The following is a 24,929-nucleotide window of genomic DNA, read 5'->3' on the forward strand; positions in this document are numbered from 1 at the left end:
ACAGTGAGAGAGGCTGCAGCACATATTTTGGACTGAAAAATAGGTGGACTTCGGTGGCCAAGGCAGCAGCTCCCACAGCCATCAAACCATCATTGCTGCTGAAGAAGCAGTGATGCTGCAGGATTATCCTCATCCTTTCATTCAGTTCAACTGTGTGAATCACTATCAGTGCCTAACATCTATCAGACAAGAGCGTGTGTTCTGACATCCATCAAGAGACAATCAAAATGCACTGAAAGCCTAGAGACCAGTGCATAGGTCAAATTCAAGAGGAAGTTTGTAGTTTGTGCTTGCTTCAAATTCATCCAGTAAATACAGAAAATATTTATTCCATTTTTCAAGGAAATATTTTAACATGGAAAATATAGTCTGTGAAATATTTCTGAAATGTTTCAGCCAAATTCTTTTAACAGCTCCACAGGAAAAATGTGATTAATACTAGAGTTTTAAGTAGCAATCCAAGACAACTAAGTGGTAAACATTCCAAAGAAATTAGGAACAATTGTGTAGTTAGGAAACACTGATTGACATAAATCATTATTTTTCCCATGATAAAGTTAAAAACTAAGCTACTACTGCGGAATCTCACAGGAACAAATTATCTGAGATCATTAACAAGTTGGAATTTATGGATTTAAAAGATAGCATGCTAAAAATTTACTATAAATGAAAATTACTTGAAATAAAATTTACTTTCTGAACATTTTATGTCAAACTGAAATAAAATTTACCTTCTATAGATGAATCTGAGTTGATATAAGCCACACTTCTCTCCTGGAGTATTTTCACATTCTCCTATAATTTGAAGTAAAGTTGTTACTTAATTTGCAATATTTACCATTGTAAAAGTATGAACAAAATAAGCAAAATAGTTTTGTGGAAAAGTGGCATGCAAATACTTTAAAAGTCAATACCTATTCTTGTCTGTGACCACAGATTCTGAAGAAATGCTAAGAGCTGCTTGATTTACAACATTAATGTAATTAAGCAAGAAAGAAGAACATTATGAAGCAGTAGCTACTGTTTGTGATAATAGCAGTACGCACCAAAGAAAAAAATATTTTCAAATGTGGTTTCCTGATTCCTTGCCATCAGAACATGCCAAGCAAGATTCTGAAACTCAGGACCCTACCCCAATCTACTGAATCAGAACAGTCCAAGTGAGGCCTGCAATTTGTATTTTTCTAACACATATCTCCGATGATCAAGATCCATTGAGAGTGGATACCCAAGTAAAGTTACTAACTTAATAACAAAAAAAGAGAAAAGTGTCCATTTATCTATATTTATAAAGACTGGAGAAGTGGAAGAATATTTAAAAAGTGGGAGAGGACAGAGAAAAATCAGAGGGAAAAGAATAGCTTAGGAAGGATACAAGAAACTCTCTCTCTCACTCTCTCTGGCTACTTTATGAGAATGTGTTATAATACAAACAGCCAAAGCTTGTGTGTCTATAGCATGAATAAAGTCCTTTTTACCTCTTTTCTCTTGCTTGCACAGGACAGATGACAGTTGTCTTCATTATAGAGACACAGAGTTTCCAATATAAGAGATTCACAGTATAATAAGTAAAGAAAAATCCTTTTGTGTATTTATAGAGGTTAAGTATGCTACTGAATATGATAAAGAATCTGGTAAAAAACTGGAAAGGGTGTTGAAATTGCTTCTTTAACTGAAGTTAAAGAAACAGACACATGTATTCTTCTTATATATGTATCACAAGAAATCACATTTCTAAAAATAAATGGTCCTGATAAATGATATTTGATCCATCTAAATTGATAGTCTATGTTAAAATTGCACATCATAATACAAATGTAAACATAAAAAATTGCAATGTAAATATGATGAACATATGATAAGTGATATCAGACAAGTAACTATATGTGATTTTACTCTCACAATTATTTGATTCATATTATTATTATTTTAAAGAATTGTAAAATGAAATGAGTCAGGAAGAAGGCATTTTTGAAGCTATGGACAGTGTCCAGACATGATTTACAACACCTCAATAAAATTTGGAATGTATGAATGATGAGCAGGTACTTGAGGGAAAGCAAGTGCTTACATAGGTCACCTACCTTTATAAAAATGGAAGAGCTTACCTTAAATATGTAGGAACTTAGAGAAGAAGCAACAAAGAGGCTTAGGGAAGAAGATGAAAGAAAGGGGGCCACAGAGAGACACTTAAGGAACTAAGAGTGACAAAGGAAACCCAATCGTATCTCTGGAACAGGAAAAACAAAAACTGTGAAATTATAAAGTAAATTACCTTATTAAGTAATTAAGGTCACAAGTTTATCCTCTTATACTTAACAATAAAGGCACATATCTGCTGTGAAAGGTAAAATGAAAAACAGCTTGCTAGTTTTGACTATAAGATAGATAGACAGGTAGCTAATATATGTAATATACTAGATACGTAAAGATATATATCTAAAGATACATATGTAATATGTATTCCTGTTGACCAAGAAAATAACAAGACCTTCCCTGGTTTATTTACCTCAGCCCATTCTGTAGAACCCAGCAGTCCAAATTCTTCTGCATCCCAGCTGGCAAAAATGATGGTTCTCCTGGGCCTCCAGCCTGTAATCACGGTTAACATACACGATTAGGTTCACCCCCCTGAAAACAAAGGGAAACTAAGTCACTTTCTGTGAGCTCCTACCAAGTCATTGTTTACCTCCTTTCAGCAGTTTTCCAAAACTTCGGGCAATTTCTTGCAAAACTGCAGTCCCAGTGGTTGGATCAATACCTCCAAACACCCAGGAGTCCCGGTGACCTCCCAAAATAATATACCTGTCTGGACAAGAATGTGTTCAAAAGAACGTCATTTTTGGATGTATTATAAATATTTGTAATTCATGTCCAAACTCCCTCCTGCTTGAGTTTTCCATAGAAAACAACAACACCATAAGGTAAAATCTTTTAGAATTGTAGAATTTCCCCCCAAATTTCATAGTTTCAAATCAGCCAGAAAACGCTCAATTGCTGACTGAAATTTATCTTTGTAAAAACAAAACATTTTCAAAAACTTCAGTGACTCACCAGGTTCCACAGATCCTCTGATAGTTCCAATCACATTGTAAATCCTTGTAATTTTGTTGGTGTTGTGAACATGCATTCTAACTTTCCTAGAATTTCAAAAGGAATAAATCATTTCATAAAGGGTATTTTGTTTACAGTTGTTTTCCAACATTTTATTTTGAAAGATCTCAAAATTACAGCAAATTGTACCACAGGACAATGAACTGTCATGTGTCCACCATCTGAATTCAATATTGTTAAAATTGTTGAAGCACTTGCAAGAAGGTGTAGGCATCCTGGGAATTTACTCCTGCATCTTAACGTGAAATTTTAACACTTGCAGGTGTATTGTTAATACTTGTTTATATAGCTCAATATACTCCACTGAATGTCTTAGGTATTCTTTTGAAAACTTTAAATATATACTATTTAATTACAAAAACAAATAAGCTAGTTCATTGCATAATAAATGAAAAAATATAAAGCTATTGTTTGAGCATCTGTCTTTATAAAGCCTTGCACTGAACAATGATGTTCTGAACAGTAACAGACTGTATTATGTCAGTGGTCCCCTAATATAATAAAGGAGGTACCTAGGGAGTGCTTAGGGTCACTAAGCTGCTGCAGTGTCATAGCACAGTATATCACTCATGTGTGTGACACTGGTGTAAACATACACGTCCCACTGCCAGTCATAACAAACGAGACAAGCCCAGCTCAAAAGGCCAAATACTGAATGTAAAAACATCCAATATGTTCATATGTGGAATCTAGACCTAAAATGAATGAGAGAGGGGGCTGTCTGGGAGGTGGTATCAGCAGGAGAGAGTGGGAAATGGAGAGAGTACTGGGAAACAAAGAGGACAGAAGTACATTGTGTGTGTGTGTGTGTGTGTGTGTGTGTGTGTGTGTGAAGATAGTGTAATAAAACTCACCAAATACAGTTTGAAAATCGGAGGGGGTAACAGAGAGGGTGAAATTGTTCAGAGTACATTATTCACATCTTTGGAATTATTACAATGCACGCTCTTGCATTATCAATCCACGGCAATAAGATTTAAAAAGCATAGCAATGTAATTAAGTAAAGTACATAATACTGTATCATACTTTATTGTGCCTTTAAAGTGCACTTCTTTTTAAAAATGTTTACTATAAGACATCATGCCATGTTTTGGCAGCAGTGGCCTCACACATCTTGGGTTCCCTGAATCTCTTGGTTGCAACCAGTGATGGATCACCACCATCTAGGTTTGTGTGAGTACACTCCAATGTTCATCAATGATGAATCGCCTGGTGACACATTTCTCAGCCCATATCTCCACGTTAAGTGATGCACAGCAGTGTTTATGTTAATTTTTGCTGTTCAATCACTTTCTTCAAGACTGTGAAACTGTTTGAGAAGAACATCTCTACATATCTTGCCTGAGTGCTGCCTGTAAGAATCATGCTAAATCCTACTGGGAAATGAGATTTGGGTACACTGCTAAAATGTAAAACTGCATAATGAAAATTTTCCAGGCCATCATTATTGATTTTGATTTGGGATGATATTTAAATATTCATTCAAGAATATAAACAAGTTAGAAAACAACGGAAAATACAACCAAGTTTAATTAAACTGAAAAAAATGTCACACATGCTTTATGAATCCAGAATGACATGGGAAGATGTTAAGACACTTCTCACTAGAAAATTAAATAAGCATTTATTTATTCTGGGTACAGAGGGACCTAGCTGCTTATTATTTTTGAATGGAAGAACTAACAAGATGCCAATGCCTGTTTATTGTTAAAGGCAAAATTCTGTCTTCCTCTAAAAGTATATTTTGTTTCTGAATGAACAATTAATCCACCTGCAAAATTCAACTTAAAGTGCCTTCAAGAGAAAGCTAATCAGGGGGTCAGGCTTTTTTTCTTTTTGAGTCATTAAGTAATAAAACTCACTTTTGTTACTGAAAGATTAAAAATTAACATCAGAGAGCAGGGGGCCTCTGATAGCAGTAGAACGTGTGCTTAACATGACAAGGCTCTGGGTTCAACCTCAGCACCAAAAAAGTTAGAAGTGAAGAAATGTTTGGGAAGTATTTCTAAAAATCTGAGCCTAGGATCTAGAATGAGCAAGGAACCCCAGTTCATTGGTATTATCTCATTAAGTCTAGAAAATTAAGTGAAATTAATGCAACAAATGTGAAATGAGGAAAAAGCTGTTAACATGAAAATAAACATAGGCTATCTGCTGAGATTCTCAAATAAGCTCATCCAATTCATTAACTTTTACATCTTTCCAGTTTCTAGTATCTTTAACTTCCTGAATTTTCTAAATGAATACTTGTTTTTCTATGTATCACTTCAACTCAATGTGTTCCAAATGAAATGAACTCTGAAATATGGGCTCAACAGGGCAGTAGCTATCACCTGGTTTGTTCACTGCTGAGTCCCAGAACCCAGAATGTGCCTTAGGTATGGTAAATGCTCAACAAACACCTCATTCTTCAGGGTTAACTCTGTCTTTCGTTGCCTTCCACTAGACTATTTCACAAATCTGTAGAGACAGAACTTAAGAAACATGACAATAACAAATAATTCATGTCCAGTGAAATGGTGCTTAGGAAAGGTTTATTTAGAATCCTTTCCCCACTGTGGCAGAAGCTAGCTTTTTCTGCTATTAAGTATATTCATTTTTGCTTTCCTAATGAGATGATGTTTTTGGTAGTTTATGTGAATATTCTTTTGAATGAGTTTTAACACCCTCATGCTTCCTTTATTAACTAAGTTAAATTACATATGCAATACATGTTCATTTTATATTTAAGTGACAATCTTTTAAAATTTATCCTATATTATTTTTGGCGGTCTCTCTGAGATGTACCATGGCTTCATCTTTCACAACCAGATGCGGGTAGTGTGAACCATTCTTCATATCTTCTTTTGGTGCTCAGAAAAGATCCAACTTTCCTAACAGTCTATGTCTAGTCTTATTTTTATCTCCAGTGATTTTGTGTTTTATTAATGCTTCTTCTTTGCTTAGCACAGGGTAAGTTATTCTTCACTGGTGGAAGCAATGATTAAGAATTCATTTTATGTCTTGTCATTTGATAGTCTTTTAAAATGGATTAATTAATTATCAACATCTCTGTGAGATGAGCGATAAGACAGAATCTTTTCAGGGTTTGTTGCTTATTACATATTTGTCCATTATGAACTGAAATCATTCAAAATGTGTAGTCTTTTGATATCTAGACCTGGGATTCTTTTTTTGTTGTTTTTCTTTTTTTTTTGGGGTGGTACTGGGATTTGAACTCAGCTGCTTGTGCTTGCTAGGCAGGTACTCTACCACTTGAGCCAGGTCCCCAACCCTTTTTGATTTCATTATTTCTGAGAAGGATCTTGCTTTATACCCTGGCTGGCCTGGACAGCAATCCTCCTATTTTGCTTCCCGGCATAGCTGGGATGACAGGGGCACACCATTGTATGCAGTGATCCTCCCCATCACTGTTCCTGAAGTAGCTAGGATTATAGGCTTGAGCCACCATACCAGGCTAGATCTACAACCTCTAATGTTTCAGGTATTCTTGACCTATGACTGAATCTGTATGTTACTTCTGTGTCCGTACACTCCTGCTGATAAGTCAGGAAGGTCTTCATCTTTCATTGTGTGAATGTGTCACATTTCCCTATCTCTGGAGGGTATAAATAAATTAGATAATAGAGTCTCTAAAATCGTAGGAACTCTGTTCTGATTTATGTAAGTCAACTAATTCTAAAATTCCTATAAAATGAAGAAATGAAACTTCTGATACTTTAAATTTTTTGAAATAAAAAGAACTTCAGATACTAAAAAAACACTCCAAGAATCAAAGTTCACATTGTTAAGGTAAATTATTAGCAAACAAGGCTGATTTAATAATTCAGGTTTAATAAAAACAGCTATGAATTTTCTGATTTAACAGTGTTAACATGTACTCCTCCAGCACTTCCAGAAAAATCAGACTTCCTACAGTTCTGATCACACCATGCTTTCCCAACTCTATTCTACAGCTGAGAGCTATAGCTGGCACGTCCTGTCTGCCACATGGAAAACTTCTCTCTTTCTGTAAGACTGAGCTCAGTAGACACACATTCTGTGATTACCCCTCCACAATAGTGCTTTAACGTGTTAACGACATCAATAATTGTAGTGGTAAGTCTACTGAGCCATTTTGTAGATACCTGAATTACTCATTTTCACTCACTCCACCTAGTTAAGTGATCAGTAACTGTTGGATTTTTATCAATTCTCTTTTTCTCTCCATTAATACAACCCCATGCTTCACATGTATAGCATTTTGAAAATTATTAGAAATATAGTTTTAGACATTTTAGGTTAAAGAAGGAAGTTTTTAAAAGAAATCATTGCTTGAAATGTTCTGAGCTTATAACTTAAATGTAGCATTTTTCTGACTCTGAAGCTAATATTGTGATCAGAATTCAATAGCTCATTCTGTAAGAACTTACTAAGTGATATAAAATGATCAGTTGCTCACAAGTGATAATGAGAAAAAGAGAAAAGCAAAATGTATTTTTTTTGTTTTCTTTTGGTGGTACTGGGGTTTGAACTCAGGGCCTCATATTTGCTAAGCAGATGCTCTACCACTTCAGCCACTCCATCAGCCTAAGAAAAGCAGTATTTACCTGAAAGAACAGTTATCTAGATGTTTTTTCCATTGAAATACAAAACTTTTACATTTCAGGCTATCGGAGAAAGAAACACAAACTCACTTGAAGGAATCACGGCCTGCAAAGCCAGGCCCAGTATTATAGCCAACACTGAGACTTCCCTTCCAGCTCTCGTCTGGTGGAGCAGATCCTCCCAAGTTCCTGTCAAGAGAAATGAAACAACAGGAAAAGCTTGAGCATCAGTTCTCAAGAAGAACCATGAGGTTGATGATGAGATAACATCTCACTCTACATCTAAGAACTATTTATTGAACAAGGGTCAAAAAGTCCTGTCTTCATGGAGCTTATATTCTAGTGAGAGTCATAACTGAGACAAGTAAGTAATGTGTTGGTGATAAGAGCTAAGGAGAAAAAAAATAAAAGGCAGATGGGAAGCAACAGCCATCTCACCCTTGACCTTATTAAGTGGGAAAGCAGAGAGTTCATGAAATCCAAAACAACAGGAAATTCACCACTGCGTTAAGAAGAAATCAATTTGTTAAGAAACTGCTGATTGTATAGCGCACCATAAACAACTATTACGTTGTTCTTATACAAACATTTTTAAAAGCGGAAGTGGGGAGATACATTAAGAAACATCAGTTATAGAATACAATGATAGCACACATTCTTTCCCATAGTCTAGATAGTGGGATAACTTTAATGAGTTAATAACAACTCATTTTACTGCCCACATTTTTCAGACATAGAAACTAAGACAGAGAATCACTAAGAAATGGGTCCAAGATCACAAGATCCAAGATTCTAGTAAGTGGTGGGCATATCATATTTTTATACTGTAGGCCAGGCTCAAATATCTAATGAATACTTAAGGAAATCCAAGTACTTGAAAAAAGTCTGAAATCAGTATTCTTCAGACAGAGTTTTGCATTTAAGAATTTCCTTTGTAGCAAAAGAACATGTTTTATTATTATTTCTTAGTCACTAAACTGCTCGTAGGGAATAGAAAGAGTGTTCTATTTTTCCTACTTCAGTAGTTATTTTGATTCTAGACTTTATTTTAACATAATTGCATTATATTGGGTTTAGGTTAGAAGATGGACATCCTGGGGAAAAATATTGTACCCTCATATCCAACTTATAAAAACATACCGTAACAATATCTCTGCCTCATTATATCCAATAGGATGCACAGGTATCTTGGGCATTCCAACTCCTTCTTCAACATTAAGTCTAAAGGTGTACTCTGCAGAAATCAAGTGCGTAAATGAAAACAACTGAAGAATCTGAGACATGGATGTGCAGAAAATTCCTCTATTACTATTAAACTTGCTATGCAATACATTTGAAATTAATATCAAAATCAAAATGTATTGCTATGCAATACACTTGAAATTAATATCAAAATCAAAAGTTTCCAAAGAATCAAACAATTGTTTTATTCTTGTGATCTACAAGAATCATTTACAAGTGATCTACAAGAATCATTTACAAGTGTAAATGATTAAATTTTTACTTTAAGTTCAAATCAGTTATTGAGATTATAGATTAGCACATTTGTTTTGACATTTCACATAATTCTCTTTAATTTTACAAGAACTTCTTATGTGCTCAAGGTAGCTTGAACATTTCTTAGAGAAGGAAGCTTCACTGAGTTGGATGCTTGAAAATGTTTCTCAGATTCTAAAATTGACAAAACATGAAACAATAGTTCTACTGTAGGAATTTTTCTTATTACTTCTGTATCTTTATAAGATAACTGACCACTGAAACAAAAGTGTGGTAATATAATTAGAAATTTAGTAAGTGTATGCAAATAACACTATTCTCTCACTTGACTGAACTAACACCTTAGAAGACTCCACCTTCAAAGAGCAGGATATGCATTCTTTTCAAGTGCGTATGGATTACGTTAGATAGAATACGTCTATAACCTGAGCCATAAAGCATGTTTTAATGAGTGCAAAAATTATACAAAGTATGTTCTCTGATCATAGTGGAATTAAATTAGAAGCCAATATTAGAAAAATACCTGGAAATCCCTGAATACTTGAAAAACAAGTAACATATTATGAAAAGAAATAATAAAACATTTGAAACTGAATAAAAATGAAAATGCAAGATGCCAAAGTTGTAAAATGCAGCTAATGCAGTGTTTAGAAGATGAATTAAAGTACTAAAATACCCATGTTAGAAGAAAGAAGGGTTTCAAATAAATGAAATCAGATTTTACCTTAAGATACTAGAAAAGAATACTAAAGAAAGGTCAAAATAGCTGGCAGCAGTGGCTCATGCCTGAAATTCCAGCTTCTCAGGAGTTGACAATTTGGAGGGTCATACTGGGGCCAACTTTGGCAAAAAATTAACAAGATCCCACCTCGACCAATGAGCTGGGCATGGTGGTGGGCACCTGTTACTTACAGGGGAAATGTAAGTAGGAACATCAAGGTCCAGGTCAGCCCTGGACCTTCCCCAAAACCTAAATAAAGCCAAAGGGGCTGGAGGGCAGGGCGTGGCTTGAGTGGTAGCGCTCCTGTCCAGAAAGCAGGAGGCCCTGAGTGAAAACAGTACCATGAAGGAGAAGGAGGAGGAGGACAAAGAGAAGAAGGACAAAGAGAAGAAGGACGAAGAGGAGGAAGAGGAAGAGGAGGAGGAGGTAGTTTTAAAATAAGCAAGAGAAAGGACATAATAAAGATCAGAAAAAAAAAAGCTGGTTCTTTAAGAAAATCTATGAAACTGGAAAATGTCTAGCAAGACAAGCAAAGAAAACCAGGTTAACTCTCAATACAGGAAGAAGGAGAAGGGGAAGGAGAAAAAGAAGAAGAAAGTTTTATCAACAACTCTACGCCCATAAATTTGCCTATGGATTGATATTGAGGAGAAAAGAAAAATTGAGAGGAAGGGATTTACAGGGAAATGAGAAGAAAATTGGGGCAGGGTATGTGTTCATTATCTTTATCGTGACAATGGTTTCACATATGTCAAAACTTCAAATTTTACATTAAAAAGAATGTTTTAAAATACAGTGGTGTTTTTAAAAATAGAAATGCATAGGTTGTGTAGGTGATCGGCCCTTATCTAACTGCTACCATATCCCTTGAGGTGTGCTTATGTATGATCTAAGTAAAGAACGACAGAATCCCCAGGTTATTTAAGAAATCTAAATTCTAATCTAAGAGCAATATTACCTTGGGTTTCTGAACCTCTGCTAAAGGTAAAAGAACATCAGCTAAATGTCCCTTTCCTGTGTCTACATCTTATGAAAATTTTAAACTAAACGTATACAAGGGAAATACTTTTGATTTCCTAGTAGTAGTAATCCAAAATGATCAAATTGAATACTATTTTAGCTTTAATGTTATTGTATAGTACCATTACCTTTAGCTGGATAGCCTGGAGTGAGGGGGTCACCTGCACCATTCAAACTTAACACATTTCCTCTCTGGGCCACAGTTCCAGGAAGGTTCCATCCTTTGGGATATGGCTGTACCCCAGGAGCAGAGTAGTCAGCTGGATCTGAGTACAAGATGATTCCTATGGCTCCTGCTACCATGGCATTTTTAACCTGTGGGCACAATGTGCAATCAATGACACAGAAGTGGCAGATGACTGGCTTCTTCCTACATAAATCAATTTAACAATGTCGAGAAACTTAGACACTGCTTTTGATTGGGTCATTATATACTCAGTCCTCTTTGATTTGAAAATAATTTCCCTCTTGGTAGGCCTAACAAATACCCATATATCTTACAAAACCATAAACATTTCTATGAAATATCTCTATCATCCCCCAACTACAAAATTTATGTCTCCCTTCTTCTTTGTACTTCTCTTTTGTATATATTTCTACTATTGGACAAATTATAATGTATTGAAATATAAGTCTCTGCCTCTCCTACTAGAATGATGGTGTTATTGAGAGCATGAACCACACCTGATTCACTTTTAACTACCTGCCCTCCAAAATCTTGCACCTCACATAGTAAAACCCTTTACAAATATTTGTGTAATTAAGCTGATTTACAATTCTAAGCAGAACAGTCCAGTGTGTTTTTAAAAAAGTGTCCTTGTAAACATCTTTCTAGCAATCCAAACTGGGCAAAAATATGAAAATCTACTCTGTGAGATCACAGAATTTTTAATTATTATCACAAGGACTTGGGCTCGAGGTATGGGTCAAGTTGGTAGAGCACCTGCTTAGCAAGCAGGAAGCCCTGAGTTCAAGCCTTTAGTACCACCACCAAAAAAAAAAAAAAAGTACTATAGCAAAAGACAGGTGACTATCAGTCTTGAGTCACTAAAAAATATTCCAGTATTCAGAAAGCACTCTGATACCTAGACAGAAGTATAATCTGTCACAATTTATGGAAAGGTATTTTGATTATGCCTCTCAAAATATTGAAAGACCATATACTGTGATTTACCCACTGCGTTCCTAGAAAGCTACACTACAGAATCTCACACAAATGAAGTTAAGCTGGGTGCCAGTAACTCAGGCCTGTAATCCTAGCTACTCAGGAGGCAGAGATCAGGAAGATCATGGTTCGAAGCCAGCCTGGGCAAACAGTTTGTGAGACAGTATCTCAAAAATACCCAACACCAAAAAGGGCTGGTGGAGTGGCTCAAGATGTAGGCTCTGAGTTCAAGCCCCAGTATCACACACACACACGCGCGCACACAAATGTTTGAAGTATGTATAGACAAGAATGTTTTAATGTGAATAAATAATGGAATTATTTAACAAATCCAAGCCAAGAATCCATCAACTGAGGGATGGTTAAAAAATCATTTATCAATTCTGCAAAACATTATTTCACCAAAGTATTTAGTAAGTAGTTCATAGAAATTACTAACACTAACTGCTACCCTAATTGCCTTCTAACATAAAGTCATTTACTCCTAATAAGGACTCCATGAGACTGATGCTATTATTAGCATTTCCATTTTGTAAATGGGGAACGTCAGCACAGGGAGGTTAAGGAACTTGCTCACAGTAGAAGACTCCAGAACACAGGCCCAGACTTGACCAGACTCGGGTGTAACTACTATGTTACCCAACTCTCAGTGTGCTGACATGAATGCCGTGAGCTCTGGCTGAGTGAACACATGAAGCTACACGATATACAGTGTGCAACGACCTCTTTGTTAAAACAGTAATTACATATTGTGTGTGTATAAACTGTGCATATGTAGATATAGTCACATTTCACAGAACTAGGTCTGTAAAGAGCTACTAACATTAATCATCTGAACAATGAAGTTGGATAATACAGGGGAGATTTCTTCTAGTTTATTTAAATTTCCTTCAGTTACATCTGAAAACGCAAACATTACTTTGTAACAAAAGTAATTTCCTTTCTGGATATGCAAGGTGACAAAAATAAGATTTTCTGTGCACCCACAGCAAATAGCAGAAAACAATTTTTTTCAAGCAATTCTGGAAATCGTGAAGCAAGTTGATCATTTTGTGTTTACAGGATCTTTTCTCTCCCTCCCTCTAGAAACCCTACCTTATTTCCTCTGAAGACCTTCCCATATCTGGCGATGACAATCTTTCCAGTGCAGTTGATGTTCATCTCCCGTTCCAGTTTGAAAAAGTCTTCAGTACGAGCATAATTCACATACACAAGATCTCCCTGCAGTGAAAGGGTGAAAATGCATGACACTGCTGAGATTAAAGAGAAAACAAATAAGTTTGTGCCACAAAACTGCAGCCGCAAAAGTGCTCTTTCCTTATTTGGCATTAACTAACAGATCTATGGAATTCTGTAGCAGTATTTAGAAAATCTTTCAAAATCTCGAAAAATTCTAAAAGGCAACATTTAAGACACATTTTAAATGGGATGTTCTCTTTTAAAGAAATGATTAGTGTGTTCTGAACCACAGAAATCAGGGTAAACGTCATTTAAAAATCCCAACTATGTTTAATTTCCACCCATGGTGTTAATTTAAGAACTTCTATGGTATGACCTACAAAAACAGATCTAAAAATCTAATAAAAACATTCAGATTATAAACAATGAAAACAAGCTTATAAAAACATCTAGTGTCTTTCCTGAGTTCAAGCAAGCTCAGGAGTGTCTGCTACTTTAGAGATCGGCATATGCTTTGTCAGTGTCTGCCTTTAATGTCCTTGATGTCTTTTCCAAGTGGTCTTTTCTATTTCTTAAAAAAATATTTTAGTGTTGGAGAGGTGTTCATAGTACTGAACCATGGAAGAGGATATAGATCTCCATAAAGTACCCTTGTTTAATTTCTCCATACAGGTTTTTATACAACAAAGTAAGGTTTAAACCTAATAGAAGTCTTTAATTTTACCTGTGGTGTGCCTTGGGCTGAGAAAGCATTGTATGGTGGCACGATATTTGCAACATTCTCATATCCTTTTGGAGGTGGTTCATGGAATGATGTTTTGAAAGTCTAGAAAGAATTGAAATATGTCAAGTTAAAGGGAATAATTACAGTTTGTTATTAGGTATAACTCATCTTTCTCCCAAGTATACACTTAAGCATTCTGCGGTTAGGTTCTATAATTAAATAGGTAAATTTAATTATAAATTTTTCTCCTCACTGACAACGAGGAGAAAATCTTATCATTACTATTACCTTCCAAGTAACAGAAATTCTTATAAATGCATACCATACTGTGTAACTAAAGGCCTGATGGCTATTCAGCTTTGATGTTCAAATTCAGCATGTTAAATTTGATTTTATTTTCTACCACCCCCAGGTCTGCTTCTGATTTTCTATCCCCTACCTGCATTAAGCATCTCGCTAGGCTAACCTCTCATATCAGACAGTCTAGGAGTTATCCTGAACCCTCTCCTCATTTCCTTCCTCCAGCCAATCATGAATTCTGTCCTAATACACTTCCTAACTGCTTCTCAGATTCATCCTTCTTCCTTCTTCCTGCTAACATCCTAATTCAGCACTTCATCTTTGACCTGCTAAGATTGCAACTTCAACTCCTTGCCTAGTCTAGGTATAATCTGCAGACTCCCCATCTATCTGAAACACCTTTTTAGTCACATCCTTCCCTGCCAAGAGCTTGTCATTGGGTCCAATGAACTGAAGCTGAAGTCTAAGCTCCTTGTCTCCAGAACATATCAACTGGTTTATTCTTTACTACAGCCCAGTTTGTATTTCACCCTCTTGAAATACAGAAAATCTTCAAGTTCTACTAATAATACTAAGTAATTACACGACTTCAAACATTTGCTAGAATTCTTTCTACCTAGAATTCTCTTAGCTTGCTTTGTTTTCTTCATGTGATTAACTTGCCTCATTCACAACTCACATATCAACTTTCAGGAAGACTTCTTAACTCGCCTCTCCAAATGGGCTGAATTAATCTTTCTATGCAGATAAAAGAGCCTTAATAAAATCCTCTTCGTAGGCACTTACCCTACTGATTTGAAATGCTGTAACCCATTGTCTGCCTGTCCTGTTAGAAAAGCACCCACTTCCTAATCTTCATTGTGGCCTGAAGACAAAGCACCAAGTCTAATACATCGTAGACACTGAGTAGTTAAAAACTGACCCACTTTCTTAAACAATGTGAGTTCTATTTTTGTACTACTAGTAAATTTCTGTCTTTTTCCTTGATCCTATATTCCAATCTGTATAAAAGTGAGGGGTTATAAAACTTGAAAAGTACAAACAACTCCATTTACCTCAGTTCCATGCTCATCCACAACTGATATATAGTTAGCATTTGTCTCATTAGGGTAAGATAGGAGGACATCATAGTGAACCAAGTCAGCTGAATCTAGTCCAAAGTTCTTCCACTGAGTTTGGATTTTCTTGGCAAGCAGTAAATTTTGTTCTGTTCCTGCCAGATGAGGAAGTTGTGTGAAAGAACTAAAATGAGGGGACAAAAAAAACAAACCAAACAAGTGGGTGTTAAAGAATACATTCAGACATACTTGCCTAAAGACTATTCTGGATGCATTACTCATCCCCTAGGCATGAAGTTATCAATTCTACATCAAAGCTATAAAAAACCTAGATGGAGATACCAGTTTCAAAATGTGGTGTATATACTGTAGTGCTGGGGACTGAATCAAGGGCTTGTGCATGCTAGGCAAGTGCACTAGTCCTGAGCTACATCCCAGACTTGGTTGTGCTAATTTTTAAATTAATTATGTACAACAGTGGTGTTCATATTATGCTTCTTCATAAAAGAACATATTCCATGGTAAACACAATCAGAAGAGAACCTGCTGTGAGCAGACACCCTGGAAGAATGTCACACTTTCACACTACTGGTGCACCTTCTTGCTGATTATGAGTAAATAGAGGATATGGGGATGAGATGTTAATGTTTGCCAGGACCCATCAGGCACTTCTACATCTGACCTAGACACTTCCCCTGTTGATGGTATCATGTCTGTGCATTTTTATTTTATATTCCCCAGTGCTCACCTCTTGTCTTTTACCCAGGAAGTACTGATCTGTTCAATAGAGGATAAGTAATACTCTCTTGAATCTGGGTATACAGAAGTTGTAGTATTTAAGTTACCTCACAAACAGTTCCTAGTGAGATTTATTTTGCTTTTGGTGAATACTATTTTAAAATAGTTTTCAAACGCACCAGTAAAGAAGTAATAAATACGTTTGTAAATTAGTTAACCATAAAACAACGAAAAACACTTATGATATTAAAAATAAATGAACATTTATTGAAAACTTACTATGTGCTAAGCACCTTATTGGCACTTCCATATGTGTTGCCATATTTCATCCTCCCAACCCTTCTTTCTTTGTCCCTACTTTGCAAACAAGGAAACTGAGAGAATAGTTGAAGAGTAGTGTTTGTAATTTCACAGCTAATAAATGCTGGAGCTAGAATCTGAAATTTTAGCTGTCTGATCTTGAGAAAGTGTATTTCTCAATAATTCATCTGATCTTATTACCCAATTACTTAAAATCCTTCTACAGCTCCCTATATTCTACCTTATAAAATTCATAGTCAGCAGGGTGAGGTGGTTCATACCTGTAATCAAACCTACTCAGGAGGCAGAGGCAGGAGGATCATGAGTTTGAGGCCATCCTGGGGAAAGACTCTGTTTCAAAAACAAAATTTAAAAAAATAATAAAACAAACAGGCTAGGAGTACAGCTCAAGTATAGGCAAGTTTAGAGCACGTGCTTAGCATGTACAAGGCACTGGGTTTAATCTTCAGCACCACAACAAACAAGCAAACAAATAAACAAAGTTCATACCCCAACATGGCATATAAACCCTTCATATCCGGCGCATCCATCCTTCCAACACTCGTCTTCTTTTCCTCTTACTCTCCTTATAAACATCTCTGCTCTATGTCACTGAGTAGACTTATCTTCCTCCTGCAATAATGATGCTGTCCCCAGGCCTTTAGACTCTGCACAAGGTCTTCTCTCTGACATGAACCTTGCCCCATCTGTCTGAGTCTCCTCCCGCCACTCTTTCCCATTTGTAAACTATTAACCATCCCTGAAGATTTCCCGAGGACCATAGTCCTTGTAAAGCTTTCCCTCTTGATCACTAATGAAAACTGCAGGTTTCAGAAGACTAATATCTTAAATATCTCTTTGAAAAACTACAAATGAGTTTAGACAGAAATTATTTTATATTCATAGAGAAATAAACCAGTGAGGCTAGGGATATTTAATTTCTACTTTACATAATTCATTATTGTTTTATCTTCTACAATAGATAATATTCTTGCAATTAGGGAAAAAAATAAATAAGCTTCCTTAAATTTAGAATTCACCATATGAACCTTTGAACCATATGAACCTTTTTCATATGGAGAATTCACCATATGAACCTTTGTTTCTCATTTTTTAGGGAACCCACTGAAATGAAAACAAATGGTGAAAATACGAAATAAAATAAAATAGCAGCAGGGTATAGCATTCTTAACTTTACATTTGAGTTTCTCTTCATAACCAAGACGAGCATCACATATAAGGTGGTAATGTTCAGGAGAAAAAAGTAGAAACAAGAATGACTATTCTCTCTTTTGTGAAATTTTAATTCAATTTTCCTTCTATTTCATTAGACATAATAGGATTATATGTCCCTTCCTAAATCAATCTTTGCCAGACAGAAGAGCAAATTTTTGTATTTTGGCTGAGAAGACATTTTGTTTAATATAATATACAGCTACAAAACTCTTAAACTGTAGGTTTAAAGGAACACCATTTATTTTATGTAAGTTATACTTCAGTAAAGCTGATTTTTTACAACTTTTTGAGGGTTTCTTTTTGGTGGTACTAGGGCTTGAACTCAGGGCCTCATGCTTGCTAGGCAGGTGAGCCTCTTGAGCCATGCCCCCAAGCCCTAAAGCTGATTTTTAGTGACACTTGTTTCTGAATAATTCCAATTGCGTAGAGACATCTTAGCATGGTGACCTGATAGTGCAATGCATTACTCATGCATCTGCAGGGATACTGGTGTGAACAAGCCTACTGCATTGCTTGTCATGTAAAAGTATGCACAGAACACAATACTTGGTAACATTGAGCTATGTAACTAGTTTATGTATTTGGTACACTTTTCATCATCATCATTTTGGAGCGTATACATTCTACTTATTTTAAAAGTTTACTGTAAAGCAGTACGTCAGCTTATGAAAACGGCACCTTTCTGACAGAATCTGAACACAGAAATAAATGGGATGGCAACTGCCTTCAAGAAGCCCAGAAACGGTCCCCCTGAATGTTGCTCTTTTTTCAAGCTTAACAGCTGGAGGATTTGCACTCATCATTTTTGCTTCCATTTTATCCTGCCTCTGAACAACAAAATGGTATTTGCAAGATGGAATAAAGGTTTATTGTGATAAACTGCCTCTGAGACATTGATCCCCCTTCCACTATACCACTGAGTCAACACCCTTCTAACTTCCTAACAATATGGTGTGCTATAAAAAAGAAGAAAGACAAAAAAGAAAAATATTGCTGATTAAGACCATGCATGAGAAACAAAGGATAACATTCAATTGCAGTCCTAGATTACATGAAGTTGAAACATCAATAAAACAGCCAGATAATTTTTTTGAAGGATGGTGTTTATAAGGATGAAAAATGTACTTCTTACATGTCATAGCCTATGGCTTTCACCCTAAGAGTAGTTCAGAGACATTTTAAACAACCATAAATTTCACAGAGAGAAGACTGCCTGAATGGATACAATCAATTTTAATACATTTGAATATGCAATATTTTAAGCACTATTTTAGGATGAAAAAAAGCTAAACTTACCGAAGAAATGATTTAATGTTTTCAGCTTTCATTTCTGATAGCAGTTTCCACTGTGTACTTTGAAGAGAGCGTGCTGAGATGGTTGTTTCTTTGGCAGGTCTAGTAAACCAGCCTGAGGGGAAAATTGAAGAGGAAATACACACACACATACACACACACAATTTTTTTAGACTTTATTAAAGTAGACACTAAATAAACAAAAAGAAAAAATAGATCATGGTGAACTTTTAAAAAGGTTTATAGAAATGCAGAAAACTTTCAAATTCTGATGTGGACCATAACTATGAGTAGGTTAAAACAAGTTTTCCTTGAAAGATGGCACTTCTCACGTGTTACACATCAACGAGGAACTTTCTTGTTCTGCACTTTGCAGCAACCCCTGACACACTTTGGGAGGATTCTTTTGTCGACACAGGTTCTCAGTTTGTTAGCCCAGGCTGGTCTCAAACTCACGATCCTCCTTGCCTTCGTCTCCCTAGACCTGGGACAACGGGTGTGCACTACCACGGCCGGCACAAAAATATTTATTTAAATGATAAGGAAACAACACGGAGAGTTCTCTGCAGTGCTGTCCATATTAGTTGATAGGGTTGTTTTGTTTTGTACTTTTGTAAGGCAGGGGTTTGCTAGGTAGTGAAGGCTAGCCCGGACTCAGTGTACAGCCCTGCCTCGGCCACCCAAGTGCCAGGACCAAGAACGCCCAACAGTATTCATATTGACTCATGAATATTACTTTTTTCACCTCGGGAGATGGTGACAGCACAGCCTGCGTCGTCTGTCCATCAGCCCCCAACCGTGGCCTGAGCTCACGGAGCACTTGAGAAACGCGAGTGTCTGCGCGCGTCCATCGCCCGGCCGAAGCGCGCGGACTTGGACTTGGACTTGGACTTGGCCTTGGCCTCAGCCTCCGCGGCCGCGCGCACTTACCCGCGGTGAAGCCGGCCAGGAAGGACGCGAGCGCGGCGGCCGCGCACAGAGCCAGGCGCCTGCGACCCCGGGACTCTGCCATGGCTTCTTGGGTTCCGCAGCTGGGGCGCGGGCTGCCGTCGCGGGCCTCGGGCCTGCAAGGAATCGGGTGGCCGCAAGTCGGGAGGAGGCGATGGCGAGGGTGGCCGCGGACCGGGAACGCCCCGACCTTCGCAAACCCCGCCCCCGCCCTCCCGCGGGTGCCGAGCCTAAGTGAGTGAGAGAGCAAGCGAGAGAGCCACAGGCGCGGCTGCAGGACGCCTCTCCCTCTGCAGCAATGCAATGCCCCTGTTTCCTAAGCAGCACTCCCACCACCATCACCGCCTCCTGCCTCCCATCCCCAAATGACCTCCGCTCCGCAGCAAAGTTTCAGTTCTTTCCCTTCTAATCAGTCAACTTCCAGACTCTGTCTCCATTTCCAATGGGTCAGACTTCACATGCTGGCTGTGACAATCTAACCCTTCAACCACACACCTGCACCAAAACAGGTGTGGTGACTTCTCTTGCTCCCTTTAGCTGAACATGTCACCAAATTTCTGTAATTTTGTTCCTTCTCTTTTAACTGAGGTTTTCACACCTCACTAGCATATTGTTGGTTCAAATTAGTAAAATTAACTTGCACAGTCAGTGATAGTAGGCTCTGGACAGAAAGCATGTCCTTAAAATACATTTCTCTTTATACTTTTTATTGGGGGGATGGGCACAGTACTGGGTATTGAACTCAGAGTCTCTTGCTTGCTAGGCTAGCAATTTACCAGTTGCGAAAAGTCCCTAGTCTGCATTTCCCTTTAAAGGAAAATTTAAATGTTCGGATTTGCAAAAAATAGTGGTCATTCATTGTAAACAGAATTCCTGCATCCATTCATCTCACCCAGAGGGAAATTTTTAGCAATCAACAACTGACTTCTCATATATAACAAAAACAGTTTTGCAACCAATGCAAAATTCCTGAGTGGACTTCGAAGGAGCTGGCACCTCTTTGGTTATACCAACCTTCCCTGCAGGTCTGGAATCCTAGCAGCCTTCAGTAAGACATCTTTGCTTCTAACAAGTTACTAGAAACATCTAGTGTAGTTCTCCTGGATGTAATTATTGATTGATATGCCTAATGGCTTTTCTCTTGGAACATTTGTAGAATGCCTGAAAGTTAACTTAGAAACAAATATCTGTAGAGATCTAATCAAGTTTTAAACGTTTTTATGCTTTTATATGATGGAGAAAAGATAGCCTCTTCAACAAATGTTGCTGGGAAAACTGTGTATCTGCATGCAGAAAACTGAAAGTAGATCCGTGTCTTTCACCCTGTACAAGTATCAGCTCAAAGTGGGTGAAGGACCTTAATATAAGACCTGAAACTTTGAAGCTAATGCAGGAAAGAGCAGGGAATACATTGGATTAATAGGCATAGGCAATTACTTCCAAAATAGAACTCAAATGGCTCAGCAACTAAAAGAAGAAAAATGGGACTACATGAAATTAAAAACTGGACAAAAGAAGAAATGACCACCAGATTGAAAAGGCAGCCTACAGAATGGGAGAAAAATCTTTGCCAGCTATACATCTGACAAGGGATTAATAACCAGAACCTACAGTTCGAAAAACTAAACTCCCCAAAAATCAATGACCCAATGGTAAAATGGTGAAATGAACTGAACAGAACTCTTTCAAAGGAAGAAGTTCAAATGGCCAAAAAACACATGAAGAAATGCTCAACATCCCTGGCCATAAAGGAAGTGCAAATCAGAACTATGTCAAGATTCCACCTCACTCCTGTTAGAATGGGTATCATCAAGAACACAACAACAACAACTGTTGGTAAGGATGTGGGGAAAAAGGAACACTCATACACTTCTGGTGGGAATGTAAATTAGCACAACCACTATGGAAAATAGAATGGAGGCTCCTGAAAAACTAGAAATAGAACTGCCATATATCCAGCAATTCCACTCCTAGGGATACACCTAAGTATCCTGTAAGTCAGGCTACAACAAAGGCACCTGCACATCCATGTTTATTGCAGCACTATTCACAATAGCTAAGCTATGGAAACAGCCAAGATGCCCCACAGCTGATGAATGGATTAAGAAACTGTATTTATATACAGTAGAATGTTATTCAGCCACAAAGGAAGAATGAAATTTTGTTGATTACTGGAGAACATCATCCTAAGTGAAGTTAGTCAAGTTTAGAAAGCCATAGGCTGCATGTTTTCTCTCATATGTGGAATACAGGCCCAATACAAGTAGAAGTGATATTAAGAAAAACAGGTCACACTAAGGGGAGGTCACTAACGAGCGGGAGAAGGTAAAAGAAGGAAGTTAAGAAGGTGAATGTGGTTGATGTACTTCTATACAAGAATGCATATAGAATTGTAAACCTGTTGAAACCACCATAAGGTAGAAAGAAGAAAAATAGAGGGGATGAACCAATTCAGGTTGTAATACACACATACATGAGAATATCACAGTGAAACACCTGTATAGCTATCTTATACAAACAAAAAGGCCTTTTCCCAAAAACGGAGAACAAGAGGGCAAAACAGGTCCTGTCTGGGGGTTGGCACCAGTGAGGGGGGGAGCATATAAGGAAAGGGTGGCGAAGGGTGAATATGATGGAAATATTAGTACTTGTGTATGAAAATGAAAAAGAGACCTGTTGAAACTGTTCCAGGAATGGGTGGAGGATGGATAAAGGATTATACAACTACTACACATCGTAAGAACTTTGCCACATGTCACAATGTACTCCCAAGTGCAACAATAATAAAAAAAAGATTAAAAAATAAATACATGTTTTTAAAGTCCCTACTAACTTCAGCTCTTTTAGCTGCTAGCTTCAACTGGTGCTTCTAGTGTTTTGCTTTTCAAAGGTAAACATCTTTCCAAAGATATTTTCACATCAAAATAAGTCCCCCTGCACAGACACTTGGAATCTTTCAGAGCAAACTTGAATAAGATCACTCAAAGGCAGTTAAGAAACTACTCCTCAAGCAGGGTTGAAGGAGCACGTCCCTGAATTTGGTGGAGTGGCTCATGTGGCAGCGTGCCTCCCTAGCAAGCACAAGGCCCTAAATGGAAACCCTAGTATATATAAGACAAATTGAACAAATAGAAGAAACACTTTCCTAGAGCACCCAGATTTATTTTTTTCTGTGGTTTTAACAGTTGAGACAAGAATCTCCTCTATGTGCAAACAATACCAAATGTTACTTGTGTTGCCCATAAATATTTTGATGATTCATGATGTAATTTGTTAATTTCTAAGCTCTTCTTCTACCCATGGGACCTTTGCAATTGACTCATATCTCTTAAAAAGCACATCCAATTATCTCTGTAAGTTTGTTAGAAAAAGAAAGTAGGAACTGATGATTAAAGTGACAGTTATTTCTGAAATTTGTTTTTCCTCTTTCTACTTCAATTTTGATAGCAATAATTCAAGTTTTACTAATAGAAAAATTACTATATTTCTTAGCAATGTTGTCTAACTTGATTAATTGTCCCAACTTAGAATTAAATTATTAATTCCATAAAAATTTATCACGAGACTAACAGTGCAGAATTATGAGGACATGTTGCTTGACTTACAAAGCCCACGATGTACTGATAAGGCAAATAGTCAACAAGTAATTAACTGTGACAAATTCCAAGAAGGAGCAGTATTACCTTGGATAGGAATGTAGTCGATGCCCCATTAGGCGGCATCTGCAATCAGTTTCTTGACAATCCATTGTAAATATTCCAGTTAGCTGCTTCAACAAGTCTTTGGCCTTTCATTCTTATAGAATCTGTAAGCATTCAGAATTCCATCTTAATGCCACTTATAACAGAAAGCTGCTTCAAATCTAATAATTAGTTTCTAATTATTTACAATTGGCAGAGATTTGCATCTTGCAAAGCACAAAACAAAGCAACACTATTGACTTATGCTAACCCTTTTCAACTTTTCATTCCAAGCTAAAAAAAAAATTAAGAAAATAATTTCTTATTCTAGAAAATAAGAAACATTTTCTAGCTGTGTGTAGTGGTGCACACCTGCAATCCCAGGACTGGGAGAAGGGCAGGAAGATTGTGAGTTTGAAGCCAGCCTGGGCTACATGGGGAGACCATGTCTTAAAGTAAAGAAATAAAAATAAAAAAGAAACATTTTCTATTGGAAACCAACCTCTCAGTAAAACTACTTGACCGGCTCATAATTCAGTTAGCCTCTAACATGAAAAACTCACCAGTTTCTCCATTCATCAGTCTTTTTGTTCTTCTTCCTCTCATATCATGAAAGAAGTTACTTGATAACTCCCAAGTTCAAGTCACCTCAAATGGGTTATAGGTTAGCTGGAAAACAGTGAGTCACATGCACTAATAAACAGTCTATGTAAATTGCTTAATAAGTATCCCAATAATTAGGTTTTAATACTGAATTTAAGTTAATCATAAGGTGACCAAATAGCTGTGAAACTTATAATGTCACTCATGACTGTGTCACAAATTTCATGTTTGAAATGTGTCCTTATCCTTCACAGGAAAGATATCACCTAGATGCTCACTGTATATAGACATGAAGCCATTAATGATGTCACAAGTCACACATTGCTACAGAAATGATAATAGGCCCGCAAGTATGGTCATCCAGAGAGCAATGTTCACTTTTTCAAAGAGTAAATGGTTGATACCATGATAACTGTTATTAATGACAAGAAAAGTGTCCCAGTGAGGATTTCTAAGAGTCTAGACCCCAAATTGTTGCAAATATAAAATTAGATGTTAGAAAGTTGGTACATGGAACAATATAAAAGCCTGCAGAGCAAGTGAGAGGTGACACAAGGGAGAAGCACAGGTAGTGAGAAGAGACTTACAAAAGTGGGAAAAAATTCAAAGCAGAAACCATGATTGGATGATTTCCTTCTGATGTCACAATTACCTACTCAACAATAAATGTGGAAATTAGGAAAGAGTCACCAAGTAAAATTGTAAAACAGGGAGGACCCCTGCTACTCCCTCCAGCCCTACCACCAGGCTGACTTTCCACTTGAAC

At 37.0% G+C, this 24,929-nt stretch overlaps 1 protein-coding gene across 2 annotated transcripts in view; it reads right to left on the minus strand.

The window, feature by feature from the left end:
- Nucleotides 1-20,065, minus strand: part of Naalad2 (N-acetylated alpha-linked acidic dipeptidase 2) — a 36,478-nt gene extending 16,413 nt beyond the window's left edge. The window contains exons 1-12 of one of the 2 annotated variants that reach the window (XM_020184546.2): nucleotides 19,863-20,065; nucleotides 18,936-19,047; nucleotides 15,363-15,549; nucleotides 14,008-14,109; nucleotides 13,200-13,325; nucleotides 11,068-11,254; nucleotides 8,842-8,935; nucleotides 7,792-7,890; nucleotides 3,055-3,140; nucleotides 2,690-2,809; nucleotides 2,510-2,592; nucleotides 732-795 (exon numbers count right to left, since the gene is read on the minus strand). In XM_020184546.2, coding sequence (XP_020040135.1) covers nucleotides 732-795; nucleotides 2,510-2,592; nucleotides 2,690-2,809; nucleotides 3,055-3,140; nucleotides 7,792-7,890; nucleotides 8,842-8,935; nucleotides 11,068-11,254; nucleotides 13,200-13,325; nucleotides 14,008-14,109; nucleotides 15,363-15,549; nucleotides 18,936-19,047; nucleotides 19,863-19,944 — 1,342 coding nt within the window. In that variant the 5' untranslated portion in view covers nucleotides 19,945-20,065. Of the gene's footprint in view, nucleotides 1-731; nucleotides 796-2,509; nucleotides 2,593-2,689; nucleotides 2,810-3,054; nucleotides 3,141-7,791; nucleotides 7,891-8,841; nucleotides 8,936-11,067; nucleotides 11,255-13,199; nucleotides 13,326-14,007; nucleotides 14,110-15,362; nucleotides 15,550-16,913; nucleotides 17,356-18,935; nucleotides 19,048-19,862 lie in introns of those variants that run through there. The other variant, XM_074081388.1, reaches the window with a different exon arrangement.
- Nucleotides 20,066-24,929: the final 4,864 nt, after the last annotated feature.

Source organism: Castor canadensis, chromosome 1 (genome assembly GCF_047511655.1).
Source record: "Castor canadensis chromosome 1, mCasCan1.hap1v2, whole genome shotgun sequence".
NCBI lineage: Eukaryota > Metazoa > Chordata > Mammalia > Rodentia > Castoridae > Castor > Castor canadensis.